Source organism: Callionymus lyra, chromosome 19 (assembly GCF_982586985.1).
Source record: "Callionymus lyra chromosome 19, fCalLyr1.hap1.1, whole genome shotgun sequence".
NCBI classification, from domain to species: domain Eukaryota; kingdom Metazoa; phylum Chordata; class Actinopteri; order Syngnathiformes; family Callionymidae; genus Callionymus; species Callionymus lyra.
In genome coordinates, this window is record NC_141836.1 from 7,071,570 (window position 1) to 7,083,879 (window position 12,310).

Below are 12,310 nucleotides of genomic sequence, written 5' to 3' on the forward strand. Positions count from 1 at the left end.
AGTAGTCTGGTTCTGACTACAGGAACAACAACAAGATCTGTGTGAGCTGTAATCCAACAAGGGATCCCGTTCACACTCAAATGAAACATTTATTCTATATAAACATCTCTATAAAAGTATCATCAGGATCCAGTCAGCTTCTGAACATCAACCGGACCGACCTGTGTGGCCACAGCAGGTCCAATTAGAAGCCAACAAAAGCTCCTATTAATGCTCAGACCCAGATTTCACTGCTACTTGTATATTTTTAACAGGTCGTCTCTAATAAAAGTCAGAAATAGAATCCCCTCCCTCCCCTTCCTCAGTCTCTCCCCTCCTCTTCCGTCTGAGGGCGGAGCCTCTCGGTGAACAACGGTAGTGTCTTTTCTATCTTTTTCCAGTGTTTTTCTTATTAATTAGCCGTTTTATTTCACAAAAACGGATCCCCGTGGTGCGGAAGATTAGTTCCGCTTAGCTGCAGTTTCTGCACGGACACATTTCACAGTTGCGCACAACAGACTTTCTTGAATTCGCTCGGGTTATATATTTGTTTTATGGTGTTTGTGTGAGAACCAATGTTTGGAAGGAGTGTACAGTAAATTGTTTAGCTGTAGTAATATTTTATATCCACACATATCCATCTACTTGTTTTGTTTTTTCACGTGCACTTGGCATGGATTTAGCATGACGTTTTAATGACGTCTCGCTTGATCACACTTTGATTTATATATAAATTAACTTGATTTCTGGCCGATTTCGTTCCTTGAGAAACAAGGCGCACAAAAGGAGGATACATAATAGTTTATTGCCACGACAGAGACACACAATGAACGTTCCAATATTGTTTATTAAGAGCTTATACATTCAGATTATATCACTTTACAAGACAATGTCGCGGGACAACAAGCAGAGGAGGGATGGAGGGATGGAGAGAAGGAGGAGGAGGAGGAGAGGACGGGCGGACATCGACACAGGACGACAAACAGCTTCGCTCTCTGGTTCTCGTCTCCATCGTGGATCACACGGGCCCAGTGGAATGTACCAGAACCACCAGAATCCTGGACCAGAACCACGAGGGACGAGAACACTCGAAGCTTACACGGATACAAAATGATACATTCTTTCTCTGAGTGAAAACAAGTAAAAAATAACATCACGCATGCGTAAACGCACGTGGACAAGAAGAAAAAATCTAAATATATTTGTTCTACATATTTATTGTCTGAGCACCTTGACGTCATTAACCACATTTTTGCAGGATAGTGTGTGTGCAACTTGATCAACACTGAAACATTTTTGCATTTTCGTGTGCGTGTAAAGAGGAAGGATAAATTGTGTTTATGACGTAAATATAAGGGGAAAAAAAATATTACATTCACTCGCTCACTCACAGTGACGCAATAGGTTTTCTGGTCCAGGGGAAGTGACGTGTTATTGAAGACTCGTGATTGTGCGTTATTTTTGACTTTAAAAACGATGACTCTCCCGCTAACTCCGTGACTCTCCGATTAAAAAAGAAAAAATCTCACAGTTTGTTTCCATCACTCTCGCGGAACCCATGACGTCACGTGATGGAGAGACGCCGCATGCACTCGTGTTGGGCTCTAAAGTGGGGTGTAGGGGGGGTGTGTGTATGGGGTGGGATACTGCGGGTCTAGAAGTAGGCCAAAGCCTGCTCCCGCATCATGAGTCTCTTCTTCTTCATGCGCCGGTTCTGGAACCAGATCTTCACCTGCTGGTCGCTCAGGTGGAGTCGGTCCGACAGCTCCCTCCTGCGCTGCCTGGTGATGAACTCGTTCAGCATGAACTCTCCCTCCAGCTCCGCCAGCTGCAGCTTCGAGTAGGGTTTGCGCTTCTTCCGGGTCCTGGTGTGGACCGGGTACCAGGGGGCGCCTGTGGGGGGAGGGAGGGAGGGAGGGAGGGGAGCAGGGTCAGCCACCACAACACCACGGTCACTTCCAAGTTTACATGTGTGAGAAGAATTATCTCGAGGTCACCGCCGTGCACGTCTAAAGACACGCACTATATTAAAAAAACCCCGCAAAATTAAACATTTTGGTCATGTTTGTATAAAATTTTCTGATTTAGTTTGTGTGGCTTAAATAAGAGTTCAGATGTGTGTGTGTGTGTGTGTGTGCCCGGCGGTCTACGTGTGAAGAAAACACACAAAAACCCCACACAGTTTGTGTCCAGATTTGCTATTTAGGTCTTATTTATGAATGTAACATAAATGTTTTAAATATTTATAACAAAGAAGATGTATTTAAAGGAGGGGACAAGACTGTAGTTACACCGTTATATCAACGACAAGTTCAAAACTACGCCACGTTGCGTGTTTCTCTGATGTGTCAAAGTCGATCACTTTCAGAGGCGAAGATCAATCCAAACATGATTGTTTAATAATGTATTTGATACTTATTGTTTTTAATTCATGGTGTCACCGCCATTTTGTCTTAAAGGTTTAACCTGGAATCAAAAATTGATAAATTAAATGTTTCTGGAATTTTACCTCATACGTTTTTAAAAATAATTATTTCATCTGATTTTTTTTGTAAAAGATAAGACGTATGTGACGTCACGGATCTGCACATCACTCTGAACTCCTGTTGACTGGAGGGTGAACTGTGTACATTTTATTTAACAATTAAATAATCGATAAATATCTCAAGGGATATTAATTTTAAAATAAAACTAGCTTTACATTTATGACAGCATTACATTGATTGTGTTGAATGTTTATATATTATATATATATATATGTGTGTGCATGACTGATAACACACACACCTACACACACTTTAATAACATCTTCGTTCTCTATCTCTCTAGTTTCACGTCAATAAACTAATAATTACAATTTTTGTTCAGACGCCAATCTCTCTTTCGCTTCTGCTGCAAAGGTTTTAGACTCGAGCTGGTTCTGAAGGGGGCACTGGTGGGTCTGGACCACAGTGCGTGTGTCTGCGAGCACATGGCGGCCAGGGTGTTTGGGGACAGCCCCCTAGTGGCGAAAACGCGCCATGCAGGCCCCCTCGCAGGCTGATCCGCATCAGGGAAAAACCCCGTGAGATGCATCCGCATGAGGATCTGAGAGACAGAGACATGACCCACCTCCGCCCGCGGACATGGTTCCTCCGTGGGCCCCCGGCGACACCAGAGTCGGGGCGTCGCTGGATGAAGCCTTCGCGTCGTTGAGCAGGGATGAGCTGGAGTCGGACTCCATCGACTGGCAGGACGGCGGGTCTTGCGACAGCTGCTCGGTGCCGTAGTCGTACTTGGCGAAGACGCCGGCGGTTCCGCCGTGCATCCCGTGGTCGGAGGTCAGAGCCGCCGTCCGGACGTCCTCCCGCTTGGGTCCACCTGAGCAGGTCTCCCTGCTGTAGTAGCACTTCTGCTCCTCCGGTCTGGAAATCTCGCAGGACCGGTTGAAGGACACGGAGCCGCCGAAGTACGACTGCGTGTATCCGTTGCAGGGCTCGGACGGGTTCCACGGGAGGGAGCAGACATTGTCCCTCCGCGGGTAGGAGAGCGACGGTAGCCCCGCCAGTTGTCCCCCGGACGCACGAAAATTGGGGAAGTAGAAGGTGTCTCCAGTGTGGATGTTCACCAGAGGTCCCACAAACCCGGGATTAAGCAGATTATGTTCGCCCATTTCCGCGGGCCCGACCAGCAGCTTCTACTTTATTGCTATCTGACATTTAACGTAGTTAAAGCTGGAGCCGCGTCTGATTGGCCGCGCGCGCACCACGTGACCGAGGCCGACCTGCGCGCACTCGGTACCACCCACTCGGTCCGACAAAACAAAACATTCGCTTCGGTATTACACAGGTTTATAAGCGTTTTAAAAATACCATAAAGCTTTTTATGAAAAATGGAGGATCCGCAGAGTCCAGAGGAATCCGGACCGGTTCCGTTCCGCGTCTTATGGGCTTGTTGGAGTCCTTTACAGGCTGACAAAAGTTTCCTGTGTAAACTATTTATTCTTTGAGGAGAAAGCAGCTCCAGATTATGAGAAATTGAAAGTCTTATAAAGTGTTTACGAGCTCGTTGAAGGAAAAGATGATGCGCCTCCATTCGCATATTTACAGTAGCAAGGTCAGCTCGTATACAGACAGGTCGGTGGCGCAAGGTGACTTTTAGAAGAACCGACCGCATCAGCACGACCTCGCTGCCGAACTGGACCTTTGGTGGAACAGTGTTCTGGTCAAAGTCCCAATGACGTCATTACAACAGATCAGATCAGTGGTGAACTTGAGTTTGACCACAGTGACGTCAGACACTTTGATTTAACTGAATTTGGATGTCTGTGTGCGCGTGACCACACACGTGTGTTTTTTTCTTCCTTATGGTCAGAAAAAAGGATTTGGATGTTAATCTAATGGTCAATGCATTTTCAGAGTAAATATATTCATGTATAATTGCAATGATTATTTTCTTTATAATAATAAATACATTTTTCACTATTTACATTTTGCTGACAATTCATTCCATGTTCAATGTCTTTTCTTCTGACACGGTTATACAGGTTTATATATAAAATATATATATAATCATGTGACTAATAGAAGGAAAAAAGAGGGAATTTCTAAAAGTATCGATTATGTCAGTAAAATGTGAATAGTGAAAACTCTGTTTTTGTTATTGTGGATAAAAAAATCATAACAATTAAACATATACATATATATTGTCGGTGGTGGAAGAAAAAAATAATAAAATATGTGACAAATTAAACAAGAACTAGAAATATATATGCACCGGTATAATCATATATATGTGACTGAAAGATGTTAATGCACAGCTCTTGTTTCTTGTTATATATATATAAATATACATATATACAAATCACTTGTGTGCATATATATAATTATAAATATATAATTATATTATATATATAATTATTTGTATAATATTACTATATATGTGCACACAAGTGATTTATATATATATATATATATATATATATATATATATATATATATATATATATATATATATATATATATATATATATATACACACATCACTTGTGTGCATATATATAATTATATTATATATATAATTATTTTTATAATATTATTATATATGTGCACACAAGTGGATTTTTATTAATCCTTTTTGTTTTAAGTACGTACAAATTAACATGTACTTTCTAAACTATATACAATATATTAAGGAAGTATCAAATTTTGTTTTTCTATTTGTGGAAGATTTCAGTTGAATTTTAGAGATGACATCATATCAGCGAAAAGTATTTTCTTCAAAGTGACGCCATTGAATGAATATTATATATTCTTCTATATTTAGAAGTAAATACAATTAAATGCACGATTTGATCTCCGTCACGTATTTGTGAATTCAGTTTCTCAACATGCAAACTTTAATTAAATATAATGTTATATATATATATATATATATATATATATATATATATATATATATATACACACATATGTATTTAAATTGACTCGACGAACCGATTTAATGACTGATCAACTAATACCTGATCAATGAATGTAACCAAGAATAAAACAAGTGAACACACACACTCCGCAGACATCAGTGTGTTTTATTAAATTACTATTTAATGATGGTTGAAATAACAACATTGATCTATTTCAATAAATATCATAGATTCATGGAAGAAGCTTTTAAGATGTTTTTGTTCTTCCGGGTGCACGTGAAGTAGACACACTCGCACACACTTGCTCACACACACTTGCTCAGACTCATACACCCATAGTCAGCTGAAATCAGAGCTCGGTTCGAACCCAAAACCTCCGCGGGGCCTCGAGACTCGGACCAGCCTCAGCCCGGCTCTAAATAGACAGAACCGGTATCGGGTGTTTGAACCGGAGACGCTGCAGAGTGACCCGGGTCGGTGTCGCCTTCCTCGAGCCTGTCTAGTTAGTTGGTGCGTGTGCATGTGCGCGCGTCTGGCTCGAGTCAGAACCTTTCGTGTTCACCCCTCGGACCAGGTTTTGGTCCAATTCGATCCAAACCCGCTCTCGTCCCCCCTTACTTCAGCCCAGATGACGTCATCAGGGGGGAAAACGTCTGGGGGTTCTCTTTGATCCGGACGTGACATGCGCAGTAGAGAGCTGCGGACCGTCAAGGTCACTGTCTAGTCCAGAGTCTGACCACTGGAGTGACCAGCCGGCCCAGGCCAGACGGCCAGACAAAGAGCCTTTCACACTTTGATGACGGCAATAGAACACACTAAAACATGGACACACACAGACACACAAACAGGCACACACGCACACAAACACACACAAACAGACACACTCTCACACAGACAGACAAACAGACACACTCTCACACAGACGCACAAACAGACACACTCTCACACAGACACACACGCAAACATAAAGTAACACACACAAATATTGTAACACACACTCTACTATTGTAACACACACATAATTATAGACACATCCTAACAAATAGACACACATACACGCACAAACAGACAGACATAAATAAACACACACATTTATAAACACAGACACGCAGATACACACTTTTAAACACACGAACACACACATTTACACATACACAGACGGAAAAAAAACACATTTATACTTACAGACACAAACACACCAACAGACACAGACAGACACACATATGAACACACACAGTCACCGCATAAACACAACTTCCAAACATAGTCACGCACATTTACACACACACCAACAAAAACACATCTATACATACAGACACTCACACATTCACATACACACCAACAGACACAGACAGACACACATATGAACACACACAGTCACTGCATAAACACAACATCCAAACATAGTCTCGCACATTTACACGCACACACAAAAACACACACACATATGCGCACACAAATATAGTTACACAAAAACAGGCACACACAGATATAGTAACACACGAGCACGCACACACGCGTGGAGTAACACACACGGACACGCACACATTCCAACATCTAATCTGAGACTAAACACAAGTTTATTAAAACCACGTGACCGCGTCATGTTTCGCTGTTTAAGTGTTTATTGTTATTGTTTCTCTTTAAATCAGCCGTGATTTAAATCATGCGTGTCCGCGCACATGTGTGTATGCATGTGTGTGTGTTAACGTCTTCTTGGCGTCTGATTATAAGACAGTTACAAACATGAGCATTTCACTTAAATCAAGCATCAAAAATGAAAATACTGGAGTTAATTTTACGGACACATTTATTTAACAATTTGTCTGTGAATTTTTTACGTTACGTCAACGTTATTTTTCATTTTTTGACTCGAATTGACGAGAAAATCTCATAAGAATGCGTTTTATTATCAAGCGCTTTACAAATATGACCTGCTAACTTTATTTATTATTAACCATTTAATGTTCGTAAGTGCATCTATATGTATAGACGTGATGTTTAATAATAGTGTGTGTGAGTGAGTGTGTGTTTTATTAATTCTCAAGTTCGTCACACTGTCTCAAGTTCAGCCGCAAATAACTGCGTCATGACCTCTATGACGTTGTAACCTGTGACTTTTGTATTTATTTATCCATTTAATTCACGATGGAGGCTATTGTAGGAAATATTATCTATGTATAGAGATTAAATCAAGACATAAATAGTTTTACATGAATTTAAAACATTATTTTGAATTTAAAGCTATTTTTTATTTATTACTATTATCAAGCTTTTTAAATCAGTGACTATATTTATAATTAGAGTCTTTATTATTAAAGTTAAAATATTAATTGTTAATTAATATTGTCACAATATTTAAAACACACTGGTTGAATTATCTTGTTGAAATAGAATAAAACTTTCATTTATTTGTTATTACTGTTATCTCATTGTTATTATTATATTTTGTATTTGAATTTATTTGAATTTAAAAATCGTGTTGCCAATATATTTTTGATTTATTTTTAAAAGCGCCAGAGCCGTCAGTGTTCGAACGTTTACAAGTAGATATAAGCCGTTGATTGTCTCTTATTTATTGGTGACTATATTTACTTGAAATAGGAATTTAATATATGTTTTATTAATAATTTTATTTTTCGCTATTTCACATTTTTGTATGAACAAATACTTTTTTTGACACTCGTGGTCCTGAATAAATGTACATACATTATATCTAATGTGTGTGTGTGTATACAACTATGTATAATATAGAAAAGTATTGAATATATGAACGAGTATTCCCTTAAAAACTGTCAAAAGTGTTTAAATGTGACTGACAGGAAGAAAAATGGAGCAACAGACACTTCCTGATCGTTTCCTTTGGTCACCACCAGAGGTTATCAGACCCCTTCTGACAGAAGCATGGACACACACTCTACACACATTCCCACATACATTTAGTCACACACAAACACCCGCGTGTTTTGTGTTTTAAATACCCACAGAAAATTCTATTTTACTTTGACAAATATCTTTGACAGACACCACAGTTGTAATTAAATCATTCAATATTTATAATACCATTAATGCAATTTAAAAAGTGTTATCTTGATTTAACATAGTTTTTAAAATGTACTTTTTTTTAAATACATTCTAATTATTCCAGTTAGAATTGTACTTGTATTACTCGTCATCAATTACTTTCTTCAGAAGTTCAGTAAGTTTAAAACAATCTCGTTATTAATATCAAATTAAATCAACAGGATGAACAACAACAACAACAACACGAGCGACACTAACAGGGTCAAAGTAAATAAGTTCCACAAACAAACTAGTTCCGGTGCGGCGGACGCGCTCTTACCTGCAGCGACGTGACGTTCCTCTCTGCGTGATGCGTGGACTGGTGTGTGTGCGGGTCCTGCGCGCCGCCAGCACTTCTACCTGGTCAAGAACACACACCTCACGTCGAACCCGTCCAGAACCTCGCGCGAGTGAGACACCAAAGCAGAGTCCACATGTCGGCCCTGCACCAGAACCTCCACTTCCCCTCTTTTATGAATTTATGGCGCTATTAAGTGCGGACTGTCTAGACGCTTGAACAACACCTTGTTTGCGCACAAACAAAAGTACCCCCCCCCCCCATCACCCACCCACGTCCTCACCCCTCTCCCCCCCACCCAAGTTTATGATTGACATTGTGATGTCAAGGTCAAAGTGACGACATAGTCACGGTCAAGGCTGCAGACTTCCACAACAACAACTTCCTGCTGAGCACAACTTTTTTTAAGTCCACTAAAACCCTGGCTATGACGTCATCAAAGAGCTTCACAACTCTCGGCGCGGATATTAAAAAAAACTTTTGACTAGTTTAAGAAAAAATATTATAGAAGCTGTGAGTGAAGACTAGCGAGTACAAAATACTTGATCAGAAGAACAAAAAAATATCTAACGGAAATAAATAAGAATACCGGCGTGTGTGTGTGTGTGTGCGCGTGTTCACGCTACTCCCGCTTTTAAGATTTAAATTTATAACTGTAATATTTATTGTCGAAAAGTACATTTTTCTAACTAAATATCGAAATAAAGTCGAACATCAACACCGTGTGAAGTAGAAACTCGTGTTCTTTCTCTTGTGTCGAGAAATGTCACAAATATTCTCTTTTCATTTGTGTTTCAAATATATGTAATTAAATATATATAACTAAATATATGTAACTAAATATATTTAACTAAATGTATATTTTCACTTCGCTTCGACGTCCATTGCTCGTGCACGTTTGTCGGTGCGTGTGTGTTCGATATCACACTGAACAAAATAAAACTGACTTTAACTAAAATTATTGCGTCATGTTTTTTGCTAATTATTCTACTATATTAGTTGAGTTGAAGTTAATTAATAATTTTAATTATTATTTTTTCATTTAACAAACCTAACAATGTTATGAACAAAAACGTGACATAAATAATACATTCAATTAAATTCTGTGTTTTATGTTTTATATGCATTTGTAATTGTATTTACTTGAAATACTTCTTAAGAATTCAATATTTAATCATTTTATCAAGGTTAAAGTGTTCAATAATATTTTATAGTTAATTTAAAACTACTCTTGAGACCAAACTACTGCAATACTCCAGCTTTAGGATGTTGCCGTTGTTGTGTAGTATTTTAATTCAGCTGTACACTTTAATTCATGTGTGTTAGTTGTGTAGCTGGATATTTTCATCATCTGAATAAAAAAAAACACGAAAAGTGTAAAAGTATTTTCCGAAGGTTTCAGGAATACTATGAGCGTGTGAAGAGATGTTTGTGCGACTGTGGCGGTGCGAGGAGTTGTGTACTTGCCGTGTCGAACGAGAGAGATGTTTTATAAAATGTGTTTTGTTGTCTGCAGACTTCTTTACTTACCGCTGCCCCCTCGACCTGTGAGAGAAGTACACACTCTGTAACTTTAAGGTGAACTAACCAGGTGAGCAAATAAGCACCTGCACAGGTACACCTTTAATTAGAGACGAGGCAGACACACACACACACACACACTCACTGACAGACGCACTCAAATACTCTTGCAGACACATTCACGCACTAAACGGCTCGCACACCATCAGAGACGCACACTTACACACGCACAAACTCATAGGCAAATTCTTGCAGACATACACAATCTCTCACATACACAAACTCTCATAGATATGCACACAATCACTAATAGACACATTCACACATACGCAGACATACACAAACACTATGATACACAAACTCACAGAAATACACTCACATACACCTTCACACACACATTCACACACTTCAGACGCACTCACATAGACACACACACAAACGCTCAGACACATTCACACAGTTGAACACTCTCGGACACACTCACACAGACACGCACTAAGACACATTCACAAACTTGGACATTCTCGGACACACTCACATATACACACACACAGACACATTTACAAACTTGGACATTCTCGGACACACACACAAACTTAGGCACACTCATGCACGCACACTCACTCACTTACACACACTCTCATAGATACGCACACCAACACTAAGAGACACATTCACACACTCACACACTCAAATACACACACTCTCATAGATACGCACACCAACACTAAGAGACACATTCACACACTCACACACTCACTTACACACACTCTCATAGATACGCACACCAACACTAAGAGACACATTCACACACTCACACACTCAAATACACACACTCTCATAGATACGCACACCAACACTACGAAACACATTTACACACACTCACACTCACATACACACACTCTTATAGATACGCGCACAAACACTTGGAGACACATTTACACATTCACACACTCACCGACACATACACACACTCCTGCAAACATACACTAACACTATTATACACAATCTCACAGAATCTTAACGTACACATTCACACACTTGGACACTCACATAGACACAAAAGCTCACACACATTTGCATACTTACTCACGCACATACACTCACATACCTACTCACAGACACACACACGAGGTGATACAAAAACACACAAATACACCATAACAGACATGCACATATACAGGGACACACACCAGACACATACACACTCACAGATGCAGTACATACACAAAAACAGACATACAAAAACAAACACATATACACATTCATGAACACAAACACTTGTAGTCGCACACAATCACACAAACACTTATAGAAGCACACACCCACACAAAAACTTATATACGCACACACTCACACTTATAGACACACACACAAACACTTATAGACACACACACTCACACAAATTATTATAGACGCACACACTAACACAAACACTTATAGATGCACACACTCACACAAATTATTATAGACACACACACACTAACACAAACACTTATAGACGCACACACTCACACAAACAATTATAAAATCACACACACTCACACAAACACTTATAGACGCACACACTCACACAAACACTTATAGATGCACACACTCACACAAACAATTATAATCACACACACTCACACAAACACTTACAGACGCACACACTAACACAAACACTTATAGACACACACACACTCACACAAAGACTTATAGACGCACACACTCACACAAACAAATACAAAAACACACACATCAGTATATACATCAGTTGAAGCAGATAGTTTGTGTTAACATATAGTACTGCAGTACTGCTGCTCCTGGCCTAAAGTACTACAATACTACTGCTGCAGTGACGCTGCACAGACTCACAAACGCTGACCGCAGCACTTCTTCCTCTCAACACTCGGAAGTTGAACTTGATGGAGACAAACACGTGACGTCACGTCGGAGCTGACGTCCGCATCCTTGAAGTGCTGCGAAGAGGATGAAGATGATGATGATGATGATGATGGTGATGATGGTGAGGAGCCAGTCTGAGCGGAAGCCATGGAGGTGATTGA

The 12,310-nt window shown here is 39.7% G+C and overlaps 1 protein-coding gene across 1 annotated transcript; it reads right to left on the minus strand.

Annotated features, from left to right (window-relative positions):
• Nucleotides 1-809: 809 nt before the first annotated feature.
• Nucleotides 810-4,074, minus strand: hoxc12a (homeobox C12a). The gene is made up of 2 exons (XM_087781442.1): nucleotides 3,091-4,074; nucleotides 810-1,872 (listed from the first exon to the last, which is right to left on the minus strand). The coding sequence occupies exons 1-2, from the start codon at nucleotides 3,629-3,631 to the stop codon at nucleotides 1,634-1,636; spliced, it is 780 nt and encodes a 259-aa protein (XP_087637568.1). The 5' UTR covers nucleotides 3,632-4,074; the 3' UTR covers nucleotides 810-1,633.
• Nucleotides 4,075-12,310: the final 8,236 nt, after the last annotated feature.

What these genes read in the sequence shown, in the direction of transcription:
- hoxc12a (XM_087781442.1), bottom strand. Translation starts at nt 3,631, where the DNA reads ATGGGCGAACATAATCTGCTTAATCCCGGGTTTGTGGGACCTCTGGTG. An exon ending in AACCATGTCCGCGGGCGGAG is followed by an intron (nt 1,873 to 3,090) that starts GTGGGTCATGTC and finishes CTCCCCCCACAG; the next exon opens with GCGCCCCCTGGTACCCGGTC.